The 27,075-nt window shown below is 37.4% G+C and overlaps 1 protein-coding gene across 2 annotated transcripts in view; it reads left to right on the top strand.

Annotated features, from left to right (window-relative positions):
- Positions 1-26,610, top strand: part of LOC101744729 (angiogenic factor with G patch and FHA domains 1) — a 50,057-nt gene extending 23,447 nt beyond the window's left edge. For both annotated transcript variants that reach the window (XM_004933426.5, XM_021352733.3), the window contains one exon: positions 24,525-26,610. In XM_004933426.5, the coding sequence (XP_004933483.1) occupies positions 24,525-24,716 (192 nt within the window). In that variant the 3' untranslated portion in view covers positions 24,717-26,610. The remainder of the gene's footprint in view (positions 1-24,524) is intronic.
- Positions 26,611-27,075: the final 465 nt, after the last annotated feature.

Here is a 27,075-nt window from a genome sequence, read left to right as displayed (position 1 = left end):
GGAAGGAGAAAGCCCTGAACAGAGCAGTCTGGAGAGACATACTGGACCAGGCTAAGGACCACCCTGGGCTGTAAGGCCTAAGATGATGATATAATTACACTAGATGAGCCTTGCGGCTTTAACGGTGTTAAATTGGTATTTCTAGAAAATGAAACATGTTTGCATTTTCTCGGGATAGAGTTGCACGTGTCACTCACTCTCTCGTTCGTAAAGTACTAGTTGATTTGTAGATACATTGGTATCAACTAGAAATAACTTGTCAGTTCGTTATAAAATCTTTGTAGTTAAAACGCATTCTGTACTACCAGTTTGATAGTTCATATTCAATTCCAAATTTTCTCTAAGAATATAAAGACTTAACTTAACATAGTTCAACGTGTAGTCGTAAATACAAAATATTATATCAATCACGATGAGAAATTTCATTTAAATTGTAAATTTAATTGAGCTTCACTCGACAAAGGTAAAAATACAGTAAAATTAATTAAAATACAAGTTACATTTACTTTGACGTGGTCGGACCAGACCGCCGCCGGACTTGCAGCTGTGTTGTCGGACCGCAAAAATAAAACATTCTGAAATAAATTTTACTGGAAAACGTACGACGTTTCATTACGTAATCGTCGTGCGGAGTTATTGAAAACGTATTCACTCGTCATAATTATAATTGATCTAATAGATTCTTATTCTATTAGTATAAATTTCGAAATTTTAATTTAAATTGGAGTGGATTTTCGAGCCATCTAATATGGATGGATTATCGATTTTAGCATGACATGTATCCTTTTAGATAACATTATGACATACCACCAATCTTCTGTATTTTTTTGCTAGAGCCATAGTTTTTCTATACACGGGCGACGACATGTCTGTAAGCAAACATGTGTTAAAAAAAAAACCGTACCGGTTATAAGGGAATAATTCTTAGAACCAAAAACCATATTTGATGCTGAAAGAAAGTAGTGAAAATTACTGATAATACATATGATAACGAAAAAATACACTAAATGTTTTGAATTTACCATAATGCACTGCACGCAATGTACTCGTATTCCTAATATAATAATCGGCGAGCGCGCGCCGTTCAAGGTTCTTCGATGACCTTAATAAATTATTAGTTTCGAATATTTTACAGTCTATGATTTATGAGTTGATGATGTCATCTAGGCTGAGTCTGTTCGTAGCGCCAACGACAGGGATAGGATGATAGGAAGAGATGCCTTCGCACGACCCTCTCATCTTGTTCCTTATCTACATTTGTTGAACTCTGTCTCACTCGAAGCGGGGATTTTCGAACGACAGAGCTTTTAGTCGGTTTCAGTCCGAAATGTCCCCGTCTACTAGCCCCAACTCGTAGGGCGAAGTTCAATATGCTTCATAACCTAGCACTGTAGCGTGGTTATAGCCCAGATGATTCTGAGAACCACCGGTTGGTGGTAAGACATTTTACAACCCGGCAGGCTGTTTCTGGTCCAAGGGCGGGTATTACCGCCAGCCAAGATTACCGACGTAGATCGTTGATCACCGACTCTACTGGCCAGTAGTGTTTACGGCGGTCCCTACCCTTCCGAGATTCTACCAAGCATAATACGTGGCTACCGTAGTCCCAGAAATACAGAGCGCCCCTAACGGAGCGAGGTTCTCGTGCTGTGACTCAGACCCGAACTAAAAAGAGGAGAAAATCATATTTTTAGGCCGATGAAGGTAAAGGTATGGTGTACACTAGCAACGTTAGCATCATGCATAGTAAAAATAAATTAATGAGTTACACTTATAACAATATACAGTGGTCAAATAATTATAAACACTTCTTATGAATAAAGAAAGTATAACTTCAACGTACAAATGTTCGTAAAAAATATACACATTCAATAATTAATAATCATGCAATAATATAGCCACACAAATAAAAAACTCATTAAATGCATAAAATATAAAACTGTCTGACTTTTAATTACAAAATGGGTCTTACACATGTAGGAGTTTATTTTATGTTACTGGCCGCTTGGACGCCTAATTAGAAACATTTTAAAGAAGCATCCATAGCTCTTTTTTTTTAATTGGAGAATAACATTTCTTTCTTGGCTTTTTCTATTATTTTAGCGACAATTCAAAATTTAATCTGAATTTTATTTTGTTTTAATGTGGGCAAAAATAAATGTTGTGTCGCGTCAACTAGGCAAATAATTGTTAATTCACATATAGATCATTAGTAGGCGTACAGTAGAATAGCTGAGCATTTAAATTGTTCTGTTAAGAAAGTTTTTAATGCAATTGATAATTATAAAACACATGGAACTGTTGAAAATGTTCTTAGAAAGTCTCGGCCAAGAAAAACCTCTCTCAGAGAAGATAAGCTAATCGCTCGTGTCCCTAAAAAAGACCCAATTAAAGGCTCCAACCAGATTAAAAATGGAGTTTTTTTGCCTTATGACCCGAGAAGCATCTCATCAAGACTAATACGCCGAAGATTAGTGGAAGCTAAATTGTCTGGAAGAACCTCTCGAAAGGTACCGCCTCTTACCAAACAACACCGAGAGAAGTGATTATTATTCGCTAAAAAATATGTTAATTGGAACGAGAATGGAAAAAAGTGTTATTTTCAGATGAAACAAAAATAAATATGGTAAATTCCTATGGAAAGCGCTATGTTAGACGTCCTGTGAACATTGATTTCAATTATAAATAGACAAGGAGTATAATCAAGCACGGTGGCGGTAACATTAAAGTTTGGGGGGGTTTTTCCGGATGTGGAGTTGGACCCTTTCGGATGATTGAAGGTACAAGGAATCAATGGCTATACAAAAATATCTTAGAGCACACAATGATTCCCTACTCCGACGATCATTTGCCTGTAACTGGATCTTTCAGCACGACAATGACCCTAAGCACACGGCCAATATAGTGAAATGTTTTCTTAGCGAATGGCGTATATCCGTTTTAGACTGGCCAGCAAATAGTCCGGACTTAAACCCGATATAGAAAATCTCTGGTATATTGTTAAAAAGAAAGTCTCAAACAAACGTAACACCAGTCAAAACGAACTACATAAATGAAGCATTTGTTGAAGCATGGAATTCAATCCCCCTAGAAAAATGTATGAAATTGTTTGAATCAATCCCACGTCGTTGCAGTGCTGTTATTGAAATAAATAAATAATAAATAAATAATAAATAAATAATAACAATACTAATTACTAATACTTAAAAAAATATTGTTTTTATAATTTTTTGTGTTTGTTTCTAATTAGTTGACCATTATTGTTCATACCTTAAAACTGATTTAAATGTTTTTCCGTAATGTAATATTGAAACTGCACTTTTTATTGTGTTTGGGGTTTATATTGTTTTTCTCATAAATGATAAATCGTTGCGGTGAAGTATCTTACATAAAGTCAAGGACCGTTGGTAGTGTTTCTAATTATACGACCACTGTATGTAGCTAAAATTCCCAGAACAGTCAGCGTAAGAGAGATTTTGATGTTTCACCTTAATTTTAAAGGAGCAAAATGAAAGTTGTGGTTTTGTACTGTTAAATACTCACGGTACTCACTTTTTTATTGCTTAGACGATTGGACGTGCTCACGGCTCACCTGGTACTAAGTGGTTACCGGAGCCTATATTCATCAATATGGTAAATGCCGCCGATTTCATATCTCAAGGTGGGGTCCTTGAGATATTTTTTTTATTGCTAGATGGATGGACGAGTTCACAGCCCACCTGATGTTAAGTGGTTACTGGAGCCCATAGTCATCTACAACGTAAATGCGCCACCCACCTTGAGATATAAGTTTTAAGGTCTCAAGTATAGTTACAACGGCTGCCCCACCCTTCAAACCGAAACGCATTACTGCTTCACGGCAGAAATAGGCAGGGCAGTGGTACCTGCCCGCGCGGACTCACAAGAGGTCCTACCACCAGTAAAAAATGAGAGATATGAAATCCTTGAGATCCTTGAGATATGAAATCTGAGTAGCAGTTCTATAGTATAACGATGGCGTCACCCTTCAAACCGAAACTCATTCGGGACAGAAATAGGCAGGACGTTGGTACCTATCAGTGACAAATAAATTTAACAGAGAATATGCAGAAGCGTTCTCTGAGCATCATACAATAGCAACATAGTGTAATCGTCTACCCACACTAATACATGATAACAAACGACTTCTTCATGTATTAACATTTGTATTTCATGAAATTACCAATATCATACCCTGATAATAGCGGACACAGCTTCTCTGACGATACAATTTTATCTAAAAGTAACATGTGTTGTATACGTACGTACACATTTAAAGTAAATGCAAGTAAGTATTTGAATCCTTTATATGCGTGAGGCCCTTTATATCGACTTTATACCTGTCGTACGCGTTAAACGTTAACATTATCATATCAAGAGCTCATTACCGTTTTAGTGCATTCACATTTTATATTTTTTAAATGCGGATTCCGCTCGACTGAGGTCCATTTGTGAGGTCTTTTAGCACGTTCCATGCTGTTTAAGCGAGCGAAGGCCGCAATTTTCGTCGCCTGAAATAATCGAACCTAGGTCGTCACATATTAAATCGATTATTTACTGTTCTCTTTATCGATACAATACCACGTTTTAAATGAGAAAACAACGATACTAAAGCGTAAACGGACGCGGATCGATGCAAACTTATCTAGCTTTTTATTGATTTGACTTTTCGAAAACTTTGTATCCTGCAAAGTAAACGTGAGTATTGTCGTAATAAACAACAAATAATATATGTTTTTTTGTTAAATGGCCTCGAAATACAGTGTGCAATGTCGAGTGCAATCTGAATTGCATGTGGTGCGGCCATTGTCAACGGACGTCTGATAAAAGCGTTCGTTTATTTGTACCGTCTCGAACGTAATGAATTTGTCTTCAGTGTGCTTAGTGCGAGTTTTTTAACGTTCTCGATAGCGTAAAAGTTAGCCAATTTTGTATGCGATTGGAACAGCGCCCCTAGCGACAAACGTACGCAAACTATCCCATTCCATACAAATATGAACTAACTTCTCTTCTTCTCGTCAATAAAATCCTCACGGACAACATTATAGAGGTATCCAGTGTGTCGACACGGGTAGCGTATCTCGTAATTAAGCTCACCGAAAAGTACTCTCTTAAGGTGGTGCAAGTATACGCACCGACTTCGTCATACTCGGATGACGATGTGGAGATTGTGTACGACGATATCACCAGGGCTCTGCACGATACCACAAAAGCCCACTTCAATGTTGTCATGGGAGATTTTAACGCTAAAGTGGGAGTACAGACTTGCGACGAATCGGTGCTAGGATCCTTCGGTTATGGATGTAGGAACCACAGGGGGCAAATGCTAGTCAACTTCCTTCAGCGTGAGAGGCTCTTTCTAATGAACTCGTTCTTTAAAAAGAAGCCACAAAGGAAGTGGACTTGGCTAAGCCCCGACACTGTGACGAAAAACGAGATAGACTTTATTGTGACGGACAAGAAGCATATATTCAGGGATGTCTCTGTGATCAGCAGGTTCAATACCGGTAGTGATCACCGACTTGTCAGAGGCACACTGAATATGGACTTCAAGTTAGAACGCACTCGTCTAATAAAGTCTACGCTTCGACCCAGCCTACATCACATGGCTGTAGATCCGGAGCAATTCCAGCTAGATCTCCACAACCGATTCGCTGCCTTGGAAACCACCACAGACGTAGACGAGGCCTTAGATGGCGTGGTGAGGACACTGAGACAGGAGGGACAGAGACTGTGTCCAAAGGGTCGTACAGGCAGAACATCAAAGTTATCATCCGAGACTCTCCGGCTAATGGAAGAAAGGCGAGAAAACACACAGGCCACACAATCAGAGAAGGTGGCTCTTAATAAGAAAATCAGGACGCTGGTACGACGCGATCTCCGACGGTACAATACTCAGCGGATCAATGACGCAATCGAGCAAAACCGAGGAGCCAAGGTGTTCGTGCAGCCTCTTGGTAAAAGCCACCTTACAAAACTGACCAAAAAGGATGGCCAAATTCTCGCCTCCAAACCGGAGATTCTCAAGGAACTTGAGGACTTCTACGGAGGCCTCTATACTTCCAAAGCAACTAAGCCTATCTCCGACCCAGCAGATGTCCGAGCCACACTGTCCCGCCACTACACCGACGAGCTGCCACAGATTAGTGTAGACGAGATCGGGATGGCTCTTGAAAATCTTAAAAACGGAAAGGCCCCGGGGGAGGATGGTGTTACTTCTGAGCTCTTGAAAGCAGGAGGTCTTCCTGTTATTAGGGAGCTCCAGAAGCTCTTCAACACTGTCCTCTTTACCGGTAAAACTCCAAGGGCGTGGAGCAGGAGCATAGTTGTCCTTTTCTTTAAGAAAGGAGATAAAACACTTTTAAAGAATTATCGCCCCATCTCGCTCCTGAGCCACGTCTACAAATTGTTTTCAAGAGTCATAACGAATCGTCTTGCTCAGAGACTTGACGACTTCCAGCCTCCGGAACAGGCAGGATTCCGAAGAGGATTTGGTACCGTGGACCACATTCACACAGTTCGGCAGATTATACAGAAGACTGAAGAGTATAATCTGCCACTATGTCTGGCGTTTGTGGACTACGAGAAAGCCTTTGACTCGATCGAGACCTGGGCTGTTCTGGAATCTTTGCAGCGGTGTCAAGCTGACTGGCGATACATCGATGCACTAAGATGCCTGTACGATGCCGCTACAATGACCGTCCAAGTACAGAAAGACCAGACGAGACCAATCCAGTTGCGCAGAGGTGTAAGACAGGGGGATATTATATCCCCGAAACTGTTTACCAACGCACTGGAGGACGTTTTCAAGACTCTGGACTGGAACGGACGCGGCATTAACATAAACGGCGAGTACATCTCACATCTTCGCTTTGCCGATGATATCGTCATCATGGCGGAATCGCTGCAGGACTTACAAGAAATGGTGCACAGCCTTAATGCTGCATCCCAACGGGTTGGCCTCGGAATGAACTTGGATAAAACCAAGGTAATGTTTAACGGAAACGTCATTCCGAGACCAATCGATGTTGGCGGTACACCTCTCGAAGTTGTTCAAGAGTATGTCTACCTGGGACAGACCCTACAACTAGGTAGAAACAACTTTGAGAAGGAAGTGACCAGAAGGATTCAGTTGGGCTGGGCAGCGTTCGGGAAGCTTCGTCAGGTCTTTTCGTCGCCCATACCACAATGTCTGAAGACAAAGGTCTATAATCAGTGCGTCCTACCCGTGCTTACCTACGGAGCCGAAACGTGGACACTGACTGTGCGACTAGTCCACCAATTAAAAGTTACTCAGCGAGCTATGGAGCGAGCTATGCTCGGTTTGTCATTGCGAGACCGAATACGCAATGAGGTCATTCGGGCAAAAACCAAAGTGATCGATATAGCTCGCAGAGTTAGTAAGCTGAAGTGGCAGTGGGCTGGTCACATATGTCGCAGAACCGATAACCGTTGGGGTAGACGTGTTCTGGAGTGGAGACCGCGAACCGGCAAACGTAGTGTGGGACGCCCTCCTGCTAGATGGAGCGACGACCTGCGCAAGGCAGCTGGCAGTAACTGGATGCGTAAAACCGAAGATCGGGTTCAGTGGCAAGCTTTGGGGGAGGCCTATGTCCAGCAGTGGACTGCCGCAGGCTGATGATGATGATGAACTAACTTTTACGCTATCGAGAACGTTAAAAAACTCGCACTAAGCACACTGAACGTTTGCATGTCCGTCACCGGGTGCACGCTCGGTTCATTTGCGTGCGAACCGGAGCTCGTAAACCTATTGCTCGGCGGAGCCAATTCGTATGCAGATGTGAAAGCGCCACGCAAACCGCGCCAAACCCCATTATTCTCCTTCGACGTCGGAACTCGTTAAATGTTTACATCAATGCATGCGACGCGTGAAGTAATACCGATATTGATCTTATAGTTTGTACGTCAAGCAACGCTTAATCTCATCACGTAAAGCTTACTTTATACCCACTAAATCTATACTAATATATAAATCTAAAGTGGTTTTTACGGATGTTCCGTTATAACTACTGAACCATCCACCCGATTGACTTGAAACTTGGTATCCATGTAGAAAATACATGTACTTAATGGATAGGCTAATATTTATATGGGCGTTGGACTCCCTACACAAGTTGCGGGGGCGTTAATAATGAGAATCTTTGTGGTGGTGAGAAATGATAATGTTAATTTTAAATGCCCAGCGAAGCGGACGGGTACAGCTAGTTATTATTAAATATCGATAATATACTATAATTCATGATAGGGGAAAAGACCTCGTGGACGAAGGAAGCCCCATGCGCTGGACTGATCAAGTGAAAAACCTTACCAAAACCCCAATTAACGAGTGCATGTCTCAGTTCGGGAATTATGGAGAACAGCTGTCAAGGCTATAATAAAGAAGGATTCCACATGACCACGACCGCCCTGCCAAGAGTAACCTATGCCAAGATACTTTTTTTATTTAGTTTAGTTTAGATTACTTTTTTTACTTGCTTTATCGCATTATGTATGTAGTACTACCACAAATAGCATCGAACGTGAGGCATCGTTGTTTTATTAAATCAAACGAATAGTATATTATCATATCCAGGGGTGAAATGTTACTTAACCTATGCCAAGATACTTTTTTTATTTAGTTTAGTTTAGATTACTTTTTTTTACTTGTTTTATCACATTATGTATGTAGTACTACCACAAATAGCATTGAACGTGAGGCAACGTTGTTTTTTTTTTTAAATCAAACGAATAGTATATTATCATATCGAGGGGTGAAATGTTACTTGGCTTAAGCTACATTTTTGTAACTTTGTAGGAGTGCCATTTAAAGTTTAAAATTTGGAAGGAATGTCAAAACAAACAATCTTCTAGAGTTATTTGAATGGAGTAAACTTAATTGAAGTTAAATAAAAAACATCGAACTATTGATGATAATCTATATATATATAAATTAATTGCTGTTCGTTACTCTCGCTAAAACTCGAGAACGGCTGGACCGATTTGGCTAATTTTGGTCTTGAATTATTTGTGGAAGTCCAGAGAATGTTTAAAAGGTAGATAAATATGAAAACGCTCGGAATTAAATAAAAATAACAATTTTGTTTTCTCATTGATGTGTCCCCCGTCGGTCTTTGATTTATCGATTGAGGCACTACGAAGTCTGCCGGGTCAGCTAGTACCAACTAAAACGCGTCTTTAATTATAAGGATAAATGTCGCGTATTAAACGAAATATCGCTTAAACAAAAAATAGCCTTTTACCCCTTCGATATGATGATAATATACTATTCGTTTGATTTTAAGAAAAAAACAACGATGCCTCACGTTCAATGCTATTTGTGGTAGTACTATATACATAATGCGATAAAAGAATTTTAAAAAACTACGCTGGTGTTCGATTAAAAATGTTCAGTGTCCAATTATTGAAGTACGACTACAGATACAATTACTTCAATTAACGAGAATGGATGTATAACATTTAAAAGTTGCTAAAAACGTCTCGCGACACCGTTCCCTAAGTTCATCATTCCAATTCCAATTACGTATTATCGACGATGGAATGTGATCGTTTTGAACTTTTCAGCACGTACTCGTAAAAGGTAGTAGTCTATACTTCTATACTAATATTATAAAGAGGAAAGATTTGTTTGTTTGTATTGATAGGCTCCGAAACTACTGAACCGATTTGAAAAATTCTTTCACTGTTTGGAAGCTACACTACCCCCGAGTGACATAGGTGATATTATTTTTAAAAAAAATTAGGGATTATTACTAAAATTCCAATAATGTAACCCAAAGTATAAAAAATTGCCTAAAATATTCTTTATATCGCGTGCCCTGCGAAAACTATTCATGATAGAATAAAATAATATACTACGACTTTTGTAGAACACATTATTATTTAAGGTAAAGATAAAGTAAAGATCCGTAAGTAATAGGACTGTGGATGTGGTTTTTTTTTCCTACCTATGCTGATAGCCTTGAGAGGCTATTTCAGCTTCACCCTAAAGTTTGTAAGTGAGTTCACGGGGCTCAAACCGGAGAGTTGCTAACACTGACCCTAGCAAGAGCAGTGCTTCGCAGAATCTACCACCGGATCGGAAACGCGACCCACTGAGAAGATCCGGCGAGAAACTCAAAGATCCGTATTCGTTGTAGCACTATATAACTGCAAAACTTTGAACCCTAGAAATCCATAGTATAGCTCCATCAGAAAATATGTATCGGATCTGGGATCGCACAGCGAAAATGGAAAGTCTAGATAGAATATACGTATGTATTATATACGAGGTTCTGAAGTTCAATTGTCAAGTTTCGTTGCTGCACTCAAGGCTGGGTTCTGACTAGAAAGGAATCTCCTCAATGTTTAGCATAACAGACAAAGTGTATATGGATTCAATTATGATTACACATTCTGAGTGTCTTCATTAAAAGTTTCCCTGAAAAAAGCTTTTCTGTCTCTTTAAGATATCTTCAATATTGTTTTGTCAGACCTCAAAAAACTATACACGAATTTTATTTAAGCGATCATTGCAAAAATGAAATCGGACCCTATGCCTCCGAACATATGTATGTTATTGCTAAACTATTGAATAAGTATCTGGCCATGAAAGCTCCTTTAAATTACTTGGATATAATAAATATTAAATTGTAGTGTTTAATCAATTAAAAAAAAAACTTGGGAACCGATTTAAGTACTGGACCAACTCGTAAGATTCATTTAGAACGCAGCCCTAAGTAACGGAGAAAAGGATTAATTTTAATTTAAAGTAAAAATATTTTGAACCGTTTTGGCTAACCTGATGCTTTACCGTCACTCGTGGACTTCAGCAGTGCCAGGAGCGTAGCCAAGCTGGAACTTACCGTGTTCCTCAACTATCGTTCATTAATTACCGAATTATTTTTAAATTTCAACCCGCAAACCGCAAAATTATAATTTGCGTAATCACTGGTGGTAGAACCTCTTGGGAGTCCGCACGGGTAGGTACCACCCCCCGCCTATTTCCGCCGTGAAGCAGTAATGCGTTTCGGTTCGAAGGGTGCACTACCCGTTGTAACTATACGGAGACCTTAGAACTTATATCTCGAGGTGGGTGGTGCATTTACGTTGTAGATGTCTATGGGCTGCAGTAACCACTTAACACCAGGTGGGCTGTGAGCTCGTCCACCCATCTAAGTAATAAAAAAAAATGAAATTTAAAAATTGTTTTTTTTTTTAATAATAATAAGGACAAACCAGGTCGACGCTTAGATTACTTCTTTGATAATCCAGTCTTAAAATAAATTGCATTTGAAGAGACCGCATCGAGTTATGTCGCAGCAGGGAATAAATACGGCATACCGTAAAAAGGCTAATTGTTTTCTACGGACCACGCGCATATATGTCTCCTGACATAAAAACTGGATGTAACCGATATATTATTACGTCTGTTTGTTGTTGCTAAAGAACAAAAAAAAATGTAATTAAATATGTCATCGACAGGATTGTAAATTGCGTTCGTCTTGTTAGTAGATGCTCAAGTTGTTATGCAATTTTAGAATATATTTATCCACAAAAAGTCAAGATACGATAAGACAAAGTGCTTTATAGTTAGTTAGTAGTTTAAGTCATATTATTCTAGTTTACAAAGTAACTATCAAACTAATGTATGGCGCAGTGGCAAAGGTCGAATAAAAAAGGCTATTTGAGTTACATACTTGCGCATTCGAAAATGGCATATTGTCAAATTGCAAGCTTTTTTATGTTTGATAAGTTACCGGTGGCCCGGAGGCTTTTCCAGTTTTACCAGGGCAGGTGGGCGAGCAAAGGCTCAGCCAAGAGGGGAAATTGCAAGCTTTCGTCGCCTGACAATCAGAGTATTGAAAATATAAAACTCCAGTAAAAACATACAGTGTAAGCTGTTAATATTGAATTCATAATTAATATTTAATTTGTGTAATTTTTAGAACAACATATCGAAAACTAATAAATAGAAAATAATAATTTGAAAGTATTTTTAATCAATATTGTAAGGGAGGCTACAAGACGTTGATGAAATACGTAATTTTCCATACCGTCTTTTTGGTCTAAGGCTAGTCAAATTTGGGAACACGAAAAATGAAAAAACGAAACGAATTCACTGTCACAATCTCTAGATGAGCACATGCCTCGCCTGGTGTAAAATACTTACTTATTACTATAGCGCCACCCAACGAATCGGAATCTCAATTATATTATAAATATGCTGTTCTGTGATAAATTAGTGTACCAATACAAATGCTACCCAGTAGGCAGCAAGTTTATCCGTTTACTTATTGAATGCAACATGTCGGCTTTGTGATGCGTCAGAATATTGAAGGGGAGCTATCTAAATGCATCAGTTGAACCGTTACGCCCGCGCGCTCGTGCATTTAACGTCGCCTGCAACAAGCCTGCTGCTACGGCAGTGGAAATGGTAACTGCAACTTCACGTAAACGATTATTTCGAATCAGTAATGTAACATGTAACCAAACCATCACATCGTGTAATCAAAATCAAACCCGCATAATTATAATTTGCGTAATTACTGGTGGCAGGACCTCTTATGAGTCCGCACGGGTAGGTACCACCACCCTGCCTATTTCTGCCGTGAAGCAGTAATGCGTTTCGGTTTGAAGGGTGGGGCCGTTGTAACTACATATACTGAGACCTTAGAACTTATATCTCAAGGTGGGTGGCGCATTTACGTCGTAGATGTCTATGGGCTCCAGTAACCACTTAACACCAGGTGGGCTGTGAGCTGGTCCACCCACCTAAGCAAGAAATAAAAAAAAAACCTTTGTTAAATCATTAAACAGCTAACGAATATAATATACAGGGACCGATTTAAAAATGATCTAATTGCTTAAATTTAATGTAAGTCGGCAAAACATGATCAATGGGTCGATAAATCGGGACATGTATCAGCCCCAAATAGAAATTGATAGTAATCTTCTAGGAAACGCACTCCTATGTACTCTATGTATTGAATTCTAAACTGGGATCTCCGAATGATTAAAAGGAAAATCATCTACAACGTTCTTTGTTGGAGCATCAAAAATGTAATTGTCCTTAATGCCCATTTTAAGTTTGTTGTTTTAAAATACGAGTATATCTCTATTCAACGGAGTCAGAACTGACTCTTCGGACCAAACTGAATCATATAAAAGATATGTGTCAAAATTATTTTTACAATATTAAATAGAATTGTTGACTTCGTATGATTTCACATTTCTCAGAAACAGTAGACTCTTCGAATGATTCTCATGACGGTTCAAAAAATATCAGATCCTGAATAATTTAAAAAAAAAATCGGTTGTGATGATTTGATGTGACGTCAACCTCGAAAACATTTGAGTATTTATAGTTAGTAATATTTTAAAATATTTAGTTTGTTTGCTAAATAAATTGTTTGTTGTCTAAATTTAAAATCTGCAATGAAAAATTTTTATACCAAGGCACCATACAAACGACTGAGCTATTTATCTTAATTTGAACATTATAGTCCCGGAATTTAAAAATTAATCAATTTCCTACAGTTTTCATTGGATTTCGGAAAAGGTAGACATAAAACTAGTTTTATTTCGAATTTATTATATTCTACGATTCAAATACTTTACAGTTTTCGTTGTCACTGTAGACTGATAAATTTCATAGAATTAGAGGTCCCGCAGTAGTCGAAATTCGACTATATTTAATTGGAATTGTAAGTTTGTACACTATTATGATTGTATTTTATACTTCTGTAATCACAGATTTCGCCAAGACTACACTATAAAAAATATTAACAAAGACGAACAATATTTAATCTATTCTCAATTTGACAACAGACGTCAAGAACAAAAGTTTGACAATAAATAGTATGCATGTGTGTGTGCGTCAAATACACGGTATGTAGTGTGTGTAATGTTTTCTTTATTGATTTAATGTATCTTTTATGTATTATTTAAAAAAAAAATTAGCATTGTGCACTTCTTCTCTATATTCTCTATAAGTGTGGAAAATTTCATACTCCTCTGTCCGCGCAATTTTCGTACAAAGGGATACAAAGTTTTTGCTTCACGTATTAATATATAGATTACAGACCGGACTAATAAGACTCAGCAGGTTAGCTTGTAATTTCGTTTTTATAAATGCTAACGAAATATGTCTGTACAAGTACAAACTCTAAGTTTATAAGGTGATCTAACTGGTCCATATAAACACTGCAACACCTTTTACTTGCATCCTGTATTTTGTAATAATCTATGCGCGCATTCACTGAGCATAATGTCCAGTTAATTTTGAAAGGAAGTAGGTTGTAGCTATCCGAGTTTCTTAGCCGCGTGCAACATTGTCAAGCGTGGGATTAACTCGGATGAATGCACATGAGTCGCGCCCCCAGGCACGGGCCTCGGATTACACTGATCACCTTTCAAATTCTAGCTTCAATTTCCAAAATAAATTTATTACTGGTCAATGATAAAATTCGAAAAGCATGTAAAGGAGGAAGGAGTCTATTTACTATTGGAGTTTTCCTATTGAACTCTCTCTCTCTCTTTCCAGCTATTTATCCCACATGGTGGTGGGGTCAGCTTTCCTGACTTTACTCCTCCACTTCGCTCTGTCTTCGACATCCTTGTCAGCAACATTGCATTCTCTCTTGTCCTTCAGCACTACGTCCCTCCACCTTGTCTTGGGTCTACCGGGGAGGTCGAGCAGTAGCGCCAAATTTTCGACGTAGTCAGGCGGCTTCCTTTTCCTATTGAACAAAGTTAATAAAAAAAATTAATTACAAGGCAGGCAATAAAGCATTTTTTTGTTCATTTAAATGTAACGTTACATTAAAGTACCTAAGTAAGTAGTTTTTGTAATACTTATGACCATTTATGGCATACTATGCAACATTGTAGCGCGTGGGATCAACACGGATGAATAGGCACGGGACGACTTCGATCCAGACAAGTTATCATGTTACATTGAGCATTTTGTCAAATAACGAGATGATACCAGCATCTCGTTTTTACCATCGCACCGCCCGCCACCGGAGTAGAGTTCATCCATACTACCTGGAGCCACTGCGGTCATCCACAGTGCGTTTCCAGAGATCTTTTTTGCCACGTACCATCCGGCTATGGAATGAGCTCCCCTCCACGGTGTTTCCCGAGCGCTATGACATGTCCTTCTTCAAACGAGGCTTGTGGAGAGTATTAAGCGGTAGGCAGCGGCTTGGCTCTGCCCCTGGCATTGCTGAAGTCCATGGGCGACGGTAACCACTCACCATCAGGTGGGCCGTATGCCCGTCTGCCTACAAAGGCAATAAAAAAAAAAAAAAAAAAAAAAAAAAATAACGTTTTGAAATGTAATCCGCCAAACTAAATTAAATTTATTATTTAAAGATCTTTCAGTGATGTTTTAAAGGTAATCTTACCAAGTATCCGGATAGGGCTTTTGCGTAAGTAGGCTTTATTTTAAAATAAAAATTCATCAAATGTAATTTATGCAATAATCGTTAGAAGCGACCTCGTTCAGGCAATCATTAAGAAGAAAATAAATATATATCTATCAATTAATTAATTGTTTGTCCATTTTTTTTTTATTGCTTAGATGGATGAACGAGCTCACAGCCCACCTGATGTTAAGTGGTTACTGGAGCCCATAGACATTTACAACGTAAATGCGCCACCCGCCTTGAGATATAAGTTCTAAGATTTCAATATACATAGTTACAACGGCTACCCCACCCTTCGAACCGAAACGCATTACTGCTTCACGGCGGAAATAGGCGGGGTGGTGGTACCTACCCGTGCGGACTCCCAAGAGGTCCTACCACCAGTGATTACGCAAAATATAATTTTGCGGGTTTGATTTTTATTACACGATGTTATTCCTTCACCGTGGAAGTCAATCGTGAACATTTGTTGAGTACGTATTTCATTACAAAAATTGGTACCCGCCTGCGGGATTCGAACACCGTTGCATCGCTACATACGAATGCACCGGACGTCTTATCCTTTAGGCCACGATGGCTATCAAAATTAAATTCGTTTCAACTTAAATGAAATTCAAATTCATTCTTATGTTTCGTAGACAAATGACATAATGTCTTCATGCCCATATATCGCATATATTTTACTCTTAGACTATATTAAATACTCTTAGACTATTGGGATACAAAAAAAAAAGATGATTACAAGTATAATTTATTAAATACTACAAATTCGATTTGCTTTGCGAGTGCTCTCGATGTAGTTTCTGCCGTGAAGCAGTAATGCGTTTCGGTTTGAAGGGTGGGGCAGCCGTTGTAACTATACTGAGATCTTAGAACTTATATCTCAAGGTGGGTGGCGCATTTACGGTGTAGATGTCCATGGGCTCCAGTAACCACTTAACACCAGGTGGGCTGTGAGCTCGTCCACCCATCTAAGCAATAAAAAAATAAAAAAAGTTTCTGTTTAGAATACGTAGCACTAAAAATATTTAAAATTTAATTTTATTGAGATGTTAGTGAGATATGCGCTTCCAAAATTCAATAAAGCACTCTCCACACCCCCACCTCAGCAAATTATAATGAGGGAATTCGTAAAAAAATTAAAGTTATTAAAAAGAAATTAATGTGAACTCAACTTGGTCTGGTTTTGCGAGTCATAAACATAATTAATACTACTTTTACCATTTTTATTATTCCCGATCTTTTAAATTATTTACAGTTTTCGTGTTCACGGACAACTGACTTGTATAATGACAATGAAAACACGAGATAAAAACGTAAAAGTAATTTTAATTCATATCTGAATATCATTTCATAAGTCAATTATTATATTTAACGCTTCAAGATAAATACGTGGGTAGTATATAGATAAGTAGGTATTGTTATAAATTAAGTTTGTTGTTTTAAAATATGAGTATAAACTCTATTCAACGGAGTCAGAACTGACTCTTCGGACCAAACTAAATCATATAAAAGATATGAATCAAAATTATTTTTACAATATTAAATAGAATTGTTGACTTCGTATGATTTCACATTTCTCAGAAACATATCATTTCATAAGTCAATTATTATATTTAACGCTTCAAGATAAATACGTGGGTAGTATATAGATAAGTAGGTATTGTTATAATTTTGTTATTTTTTGATACCACAAAACCGCTTTCGACAAAACAGTGTTGTGTTGCAATGGAATGATAGAAAAAAGTTCGTCTTGAATTCGAATAGACGTCTAGATAAGAACGTGACTTAAATTCATTACAGCGTATTCTGGGTGGCATTGATGAAACCAAACATGGAGTTGTTTTGATCCAAGCCGTTAGCCCCTCGCATCACCATGGTTGTAAAAAACAGTTACGAACTTAGAGCTACGTATAGACTTCGGCAATCAAGGCAAGAACAATCCATTTATTTCTATACATTACACATAGTCTTTTGGTAATTGAAATTGCGGATTTAGATGAACACCTGTGTGCTTAGTGCGAGTTTTTTAACTTCTTTCTTTAAAAATTGTATGGAGTTGGAACAGCTTACCTTCGTCTGTCGCTAGGGGCGCTGTTCCAACTCCATTCAAATTTGAGTTAACTTTTACGCAATCGAGAAGTAAAAAAACTCGCACTAAGCACACGTGTGGAAAGCTTACATTGACTTGAAGGCTAGATGACAGCTTTCACAGCTCTGGCAGCCAGTCAAGGTCAAGTTAAACTAAACGTTACCGAAACTAAGGAAATAATAAATAAAAAAAATACGTGACGTAATTTTAATTTTCTGCGTCTACCATCCCACTGAACTGAATCCGAATTCCACTCCTGTCATAGTCTAACGCGTATGGCACAGGAAATCTGGACTTCCGTCGGTCTAGGATATTCACCCGTGCGACTAGACAATGAATCGCTAATAACACATTGTCTGTGCCTCTGTCTGGTTGCGTAGTTAACCGTCATTTATGGTCTACTGGTTCACTGAGCTCTTTTTTTTCTTCTGTCGTCGTCTGCCATATTGAATTACAATCCAATTTTTATTCTATGATTGTACGTGTATCATGAATTCGTTTATGTCGTTTTTGTAACGAGGTGCTTTATCGCGTCTTGCGATACGACTCGACGAGTAAAAATTGTCGCATAGGGACGAGGCACAATGTGATTTTTCTCTTTCTCTCACTGTCTTTTTCTAATATATCCGTGTATGGATGTGTCTCAATAGCGACATTCGAACAAGTAAGCACAGTACGCCGACAGTTCTATTGTATACTCTAAATAAACAATGACTGTATATAAAAATGAATTGCTGTTCGTTAGTCTCGCTAAAACTCGAGAACGGCTGAACCGATTTGGCTAATTTTGGTCTTGAATTATTTGTGGAAGTCCAGAGAAGGTTTAAAGGGTAGATGAATATGAAAATGCTCGGAATTATTTAAAAACAAACAATTTTGTTTTTCCTTTGATGTGTCCCCCGTCGGACGGATTTCTTTTGTTTGTTTTAAATTTGTTTTATACAAAAGTTTAGGTCTTTAACTTATCGATGGAGGCACTACGAAGTCTGCCGGGTCAACTAGTAAACAATAATTGCTGAACAATCGCTCGGACCACCTAATGTTAAGTAGTCACCGGAGCTCATAGATATCAACCACTTAAATGACGCCACCCACCTGAAGATATGAGTTCTAAGTCAGTTTTTACAGTATAACAGCTGCCCCACCCTTCAGGCCGAAATTCTTCAGACGGTACTGCTTCACGTCAGAACTAGGTAGGTATGGTGGTGGAACCTACCCTTGCGGGTTAACAAGACGCCCTGACACTAGTAATGTTACCAGTTACAATATATATGTTTCTATTATAATTTTTATTTATTTATTAAAAATATCTTATAGATAATAATTATTTTCGTTCCCAAACTTCAAATAAGATTGCACATGGTTTTTTTTAAATTAATTGTAATTTCTTTATTGCTAATATTCGAATACCTAGTACATTTAATAATAGGTACAATATTTAACGTGTACGGATAGTTAATTATAAATAAGCCTCGGCGCTAAGTTTTAGAGGAAATGTTTTTATCAGTTTTATGTTTCATTGAAATAAAATTAATGAAAATACGACCAATGAAATGGATTAAAACACATTATACTTTTACTTTTCATCTATCTATCTATCATATCTGTATCGTCTGTGACCATATAAACTGTTGTATTTTTAATATCATAAAGTACAAAAATAATAAATGTGAAATTTAACAGCAGGTTTTTTTCAAAATTGTCGTGATAATCTTATAAAATACTATCACAAAATAAATTTATATAGGAAAGAATGAAGCTAGCTTAATTATTCTGGTGATATTCTGGTGGTCGATTATTCTGGTGACCGCTCCAAATTAAAAATAGTTTAAAAAGCGCTCGCCGGTCAACCGTTTTACTTCGGTAGCCAGGATAACGTTAAAATTAGAAACGCATCAATTGTATAAAATAAATTGAGTTTTTTCGCACGAGTTGTGTGTTTACACTCGTGTGAGCTCAAGGCCCACCTACTTAAAGTGATTAAGTGGTTACCAGCGCCTGTAGACATCACGCCGTAAATACCGCCTCCCGTCGTGAGAAATTATTTCATTGTCTGCCGATTTATCTATAATGTCAAATTGGTGTTCTGTCTCCATGCAGTTCAATCATTCATATTTTACTAAAGGAGCGATAATCCTAGTGTTCAGGATCCTAGTGTTCAGGATTATCGATCCTTTAGTAAAATATGAATGATTAAACTGCATGGAGACAGTGATAACAGTCGCATTTAAGATTACTGTTCTAACGTATATAAATTTTATACTAGGCCTATTGTAGTAGTTATAAGCGAGAGCCTATAACTACTACAATACAATAACTACTATTTCGCTAAAATTATTGAATACAACAATAACAAAGTTTTTATTCTATAAAATTCAAATGCGCTGTAATCTTGAAAAATAAGAACTCTCCGGCTTACTTATCAAGGTTCGATCAGCGAACAAATCTGACTGTACAAAGCGTAATTTAATACGGGGATCCACCACGGCCATACACACATTTATCTTCTTCAACGAATGATAAAATAGAATACAATATGTGTGAGAATTTTGTGAATCCATCGCTTTGTTGTGTGCCTGTGCGTCATACGTCGAGTTAAGTTGGACATCACGAACAAGCGATTCACACAATTCGAGTCGAGCAAACAATACTTCAAGTCGTAACTGTCTGTCACTGCCGAGTGATTTCTAACATACTTAAAGAGAAGCCAATTAAACAACGTTAATTGTATTAGTATCGCATTTATTTAAAAAGAACAATGCAATCGTAGAATCGTCCGTGACCACGAAAATCGCAGTGTGCTCGGAACGTCGAGAAAAAGCCGAGATTAACCCGTAAAAGCAGTTTTAATTATGTCTATGATTCGAGAAAACGAAAGAAAATCTCTATATATAAAAATGAATTGCTGTTCGTTAGTCTAGCTAAAACTCGAGAACGGCTGGACCGATTTGGCTAACTTTGGTCTTGAATTATTTGTGGAAGTTCAGAGAAGGTTTAAAAGTTAGATAAATATGAAAATGCTCGGAATTAAATAAAAATGACAATTTTGTTTTTCCTTTGATGTGTCCCCCGTCGGACCTATTCCTTTTGTTTGTGTTAAGTTTATTTTATACAATTTTATACAATTTATTTATCGATTGAGACACTACGAAGTCTGCCGGGTCAGCTAGTACTTAAATATAATGTTGCTTTTAGCAAAGTATATCTACACACGATCAAGTCTTATAATTATCGCCTTAATTCACCTTAGAATTTTACGATATAAATTCGTTTGAGATTTAATATATATCTTGGTTGCACTCTGCATTGTTTTGAAGCTTTTAAGAAATCAACCTACTGAATATGAAACGGTGACAGTTAAAGCAAGATTATCGCGTATATTTTGCTACCAATCTGGTTCTGTTTTAAAGGTAAGATTGCCTTTATTCAAATTGCTAACGACACTTCAACCTCTTGTCTAAATGTGAACGATGGCGTCCACATCTTATCTCCACGGCCCTCGTTATCCGGTAAACACCAAGTTGACCTTAAACTTGTCTGCCCTTGGTCCGAACAGAAAAATAAACAAGATACTTTTACGATATATACATCTGGTGGGACTTATATTCAATTTAACGATATTTAAAAATTGTATAAAACAAAATAGAAACTAAAATACTAAAGTTAATATGTAGCTACCTAATAATAAACGAGTGTGTTCTAATGATCGATAGTATCGGCTAAAGTGACGTATTTCAGACAACGTTCAGAAATTATGAATATTTTGCCATTTAGATATCTATTAATATAGATGTGCTCAATTTTTTTAACTATGTTTCAAAAACGCTAAACAGTATAATATATTATCAGTGTTGACGTTTATATGACACTTTATATTTATTTAATGGCCGTCATACCGTCGGGAGTAGGTACATTATAATTCTGTGTACACGAACGTAGTTAAAAAGACGACATTAACATCTATCGCGCCGCTATCTCCGCTTGTTTACTCGGTACCAAAGTCACATTTACAATCACGATAACGAATCTCGAATGCACTTAACTCGCCAGTTTTACAAGTTGCAAAATTATGTGGCAGTAGGTGAATTTTTATTACGTGCGTATGGCATAGAAATGACATCGAATGAATATATTTTTTTATGGATTTTATTTATTAGTACAGATGAGCAGACGTACAAAAAGTACGCTCGTCATTTAAGCACGGTTGATCAATTGGACCAGACTACCCGTCACACCGTTCTCTTGCGTCCCGCTATCTATGTAATAGTAACCCTATGATACTAAGCAGCGCGAGCGCCTAACATGCCACTTCTGCCACTATTAAAAATAGATTTAGAACGAAAAGTGAAAGTTAGGTAGGAAAACTAATCGAGAATACTATAAATAAGGAAGGTTGATGGGTAGTACTGATAGTTGAAGGTAGGGGACTTTCACATTTTATTAATAAATAGCCCGAGAAAATACCATGCTAGATGAAACCCTTCGGGCAAGCGGAAAGTAGACCGTCCCAAGTAAACCCTGGCCCAGGGCTAACTGGTCCGAATTAAAGCGTGAGTCTCAAGACCGATTGCGATGGCGAAATACTGTTGAAGCTCTCTACCCTACCTGGGGGCCGTAGAACCTTAAACATAAACTTAAAACTATTGTAGGTATAACCACGAAAAGAAGATCTTCCCCCGAGCGGATGATATTGCTCGGTAGACCGACGGTCCAAAAGTTGTTGTTCGGAACTTGTATATACGCAAGCTTATCTTGAAAATGTCGTAAGCGAGATTCAGGCATCTGTCAATTATCTTGTATTGTATGATGGCGGCTACACTACGCCATACTATCAAGAAACATGTTAAAAAGTAATGGATTACTCGACAGCAAAGTAATTGATCGCTCCAGACAGTTTCATTTAGCGGTGGTAGCTACGTTAGACTGCCTATATACTTCAGTACTACTTAATACCACCTAACGTCTAAACTCATTTGCAATTCCACACCATGAGAGAAATCGCGTTTAAAACTGCAAGAACGGACTGGAATATCATCGAGTAAATATCACTAAAAATCACAATTCTTTGGACTTCTTTCACACCCGAGTTGTTTGACGTAAGATGTACTTAAAGTTTGTTTAAAATTAAAATTTCATCCGCAGTATATCGAAAGCTGTATATATTTATATTGTAAGCTGCTTCACCAACAGATTTCGAGAGGGTCCGGTTGTAAACTTATTGCATCGCAATAGCATAGACATTCGCCAAGTCGTATCTTCATCTATATGGTGGTGCAATTTTCTGCTAGTCGGGCGTATTGTAAGTTCACACGAGTACGTACCACGATCCAGCCATAGTACAGAAATAGGCCATTCCTCATTCGAGGGTGGGACAGCCGTCCTACGATACAATGAAGTCTTCGACATGTGCTTTCGCATTAACGTTATAAAGTCTATGGGCTTATTACTATACGCCAGGTGAGTCGTCAGCTAGTTCAACCATCAGTTACATAAATAAAAAATCTTTAGGAATAGGATATTGTGTGATGAGTTGGCTAGTGCTTGAAAATAGTATTAAATATGTTAGCGACACAGCTGCACCGATATATGAAAGTGTTTCCAAAACAAAAATCAAAATCCAAATCAATCCAAATCCAATCCAAAAATATTCGTGTAGTTGGGGAATTGAAATAAGTTTAATTTGAAAGAAGATAGAACTTAATTTATGCAATCCACCGTATTGTGTGGATGCACAATAACGCCCGATTCCCACAATAATGTGTTCATTACAAAAAATACCTATCTATTTTAATAAACATATATATCTTCGATTCGTATAGGTACAATGGCAAATTGTTTTTTTTTCACACGTAATGTCAATTCAGGTAGCAACCCAACGACAACGAAATCGGATTTTATTTCATTCGAAATTTAACTTAACCAATCTTATCGATTATTTTATCTAATAAAATATTATCAAACATATTTTAGATTTAAATAATTCTAAGCAAATATATCATCTTTTCTATTATGGATTGTTTTGAAATATAAGTCTAAGGAGAGACTTTGGTTCTCTTGGCGTTTCATTGAAACCTCACTACCAGCAAAAGCTTTTCAACTTTTTACAAGATTTATCAAATCAAACGAAAACGTTTTCAACTAAATACAAAGACAGACAAACTTTTGTTATTAGCCGCAAACATATGTCATATGTGTCCCAAAAAGAAAAAAAAAGATTAATATGAAATCTCCATAATCGCCAAATGATTATAAAGCAACAACGAACATCAAAACTTAACTTAGCATTAAGTAAATTATCCCACAGAATAAACGAGTATTAAATTAACTATAATTATTATATAATTATTTACATTTTAACGCAGAATAGTGGTTATGTTAATTTGACATATGGATTAAAGATCTAAATTAGACTAGTTACGTTGTTTTTATGTTTTAACATTTAATTACCTATCTTCATCTAATTACGCAGAAGGCGTACGAGTATTGTCTTAATGTTACGATTTTCATTGTTGAAAATTAACTATAATAAAAATTTATCAAATATGTACTTTTTTTTCGAATAAGGTTCAATTGATATATGAGTAATGGTTTATTTAAATTTAAGACTTTTTTATGGAAAAATGTTTTAAATATTTTGTATTATACACTAGCCGACCCGGCAGACTTCGTAGTGCCTGAATCGATAAATAAAAGAACTAAACTTTTGCATAAAATAAACATAAAACAAACAAAAGGAATCCGCCCGACGGGGGACCCATCAGAGGGAAAACAAAATGGTTATTTTTATTTTATTCCGAGCATTTTCATATTTATTTACCTTTTAAACCTTCCCTGGACTTCTACAAATGATTCAAGACCAAAATTAGCCAAATCGGTCGAGCCGTTCTCGAGTTTTAGCGAGACTAACGAACAGCAATTCATTTTTATATATATATAGATAGATATAGATTATACATTAATGATATTTCCGAAAACCTTTGTTCCAGGTACCTCTGATTAGTAACGAAGGTAAGGCAGGGCTTGGTACACCCGGAGCTTCAAACGTGCCGCCCCTTGTACCCACCAGAACTACCAAAAATACCCTCGGTCCGGCCACTTTGAGGCTGGCAACACGAACGAAAATGCTACAACCGCCCGCCAAAGCTTTCAGTCAAGACAATGGCGAGGAATCAGAATGAATTATAGCAATTCATCATCCATAAATAAATGTTGTATATTAATTAATATTCTTACTGGTGGTAGGACTTCATGTGAGTCCGCACGGGTAGGTACCACCACCCCGCCTATTTCTACCGTGAAACAGTAATGCTTTTCGCCTTCAAGGGTGGGGCAGGGGCAGCCGTTGTAACTATACTGAGACCTTAGAACTTATATCTCAAGGTGGGTGGCGCATTTACGTTGTAAATGTCTATGGGCTCCAGTAACCACTTAGCACCAGGTGGGTTGTGAGCTCGTCCACTCATCTAAGCAATAAAAATATATATATATATTATTTGTAGCAGTCTCGAAGATGGTCGAATCGTCTCTTAATGAAAATACATATACCTAGTCAGGTCATAAATTCTGTCACATGTTTAATGTAAAATAATTGAAACAAGTTTATTCATTATGTAACCATTCATATACCAAAATGAACTTAACAAAACATAGATTCTTATGACACTAAAGTTTATTCAAAATGACCTCCGTGATTTTGAATACAGGCCTTCAATCTGCGCGGCCAGTCGTCTATCGCAGCACGAACGAGGTCCATGTCAATATCGGCGGCTGCCTTAATCAAGGATGTCTTGAGTGATTCCAAATTGGGATGAGGCTTTGAGCACGCCTTTTCCTCCAAGTGTTGCCATATCTTGTAATCTAACGGATTCAAATCTGGACTGGAGGAGGGCCAGTCTTCGTGCCGGATGAAGTCGATTTCACGCGCCGCCAGCCAGTCTTGTGTGCTCTTCGCTCTATGAGCTGGCGCCGAATCTATTTGGGATACCCAGTGCCTGTTATTGAACATGGTATGAGAAACAGGTTCCACAAGGTTCGTCAGGACTATATTTTGATACACAACTGCATTCGTTTTTACACCTTTCTCACAAAAATGTACCTCTATTAAGCCCCAATAAGAAACTCCCAACCATACCATGAGCGAGGATGGAAAATGACCTCGTTGGACACGCGGAATACGGTTGCTCGCTTCTTCACTACTGTGTGCGTACACCTTATCATTTTGTTTGTTGTAGCTCTCTTCTACGGTAAAAAATTTTTCATCCGAAAAAAGAATTTCCCGATATTTTTTCTTCGCGTGCCGCTTCAACAAAGCGCGGCATCTCTTCAGTCTCAGGTCCATTAGACGAGCATTCAAGCGATGTCCTGTTTTTCTTCGATATGCCCGAAGCCCTAAGTCTTCATTTAACACCCTTTTCACCGTGGTTCTGCTTAACCCCATCTGAAGGGCCAACAGTTTCTGCTTACGTTTGGGATTTCTTTGAATTCGCGCCTTCACAGCTTTTATCACTGCTGGAATCCTAACAGACCGAGGGCGACCACTTCTTGACCTGTCATCTACACTAGAGTCTTCATTGTATCGTTTGATGGTACGATAAACGAATCTTTTCGTTATATTCAAATTTTTCAGTATGTTAAAAATTTGAATTGGCGCGTAACCGCAACGATGCAACGCAATAACTGCAACACGGTCTTCTTTAAGCGTCCACTCCATATTTAAAAATGAGTAAAATTCTTTTTAGAATGTATACAAAATACATATAATGTATACATTATATACAATGTATACATATAACAAAAATGTATACTTTTGTATACATTTTTATTTTCATGAACAATTCGAATTCAATAAACTTTTTTGTGGCCAGCATTCTAAAAGAAAAGTTATTACTGTGTGACAATACTTATGACCTGACTAGGTAATTATGATTATTATTATTGTGGTCTTCGCGGAAGAAAAACAATGTGTTAATTAATTAGGATTACCTTATTATTTTTCTTTAAATGTAAATAATTATTTGTCTCTTGATGTGATGTGTACAGTAATTGTATTAAAATAAAAACTGAGAAATGAAATGCTCTTTAATCATTATTTCGTGTGTAATTACTTTTTTCCAAGCTTCCTACTATATTAACTGTATCAGATGGTTTCACTATTTAATAGCTCGTTTTGTTTTATCTAAGAGATTTGCATAAATTGCCTTAAGCGTATAGGAGTCCCTATGGGTTATCGTGTAACAATCCATCTTTGAAGTTAATGCGAACTATATAACAAAGGCAAATGCGAATAAAAATGGATGAATTCGTAAAATAAATTCAAGTTAATGTGGAATTATGGAATGAGAGGAATTTTTATTATTATTATAATACATACATTTTATTTTTATTACAATACATTTTATTTTTATTACAATACATTTTGTTTTTATTACAATACATTTTATTATCTCCGTCTCTTTTTATATCGTTACCGGAGTCCACAGCCAGAAGATATTCAAGGTCGTCGTTTACCTTGAGACATAATATGTAGAAGTTTGAAAG

This window comes from Bombyx mori, chromosome 19, assembly GCF_030269925.1.
Source record: "Bombyx mori chromosome 19, ASM3026992v2".
NCBI lineage: Eukaryota > Metazoa > Arthropoda > Insecta > Lepidoptera > Bombycidae > Bombyx > Bombyx mori.
Note: the sequence above shows the minus strand (reverse complement) of the source record. Positions and strands in the feature narration are given on the sequence as shown.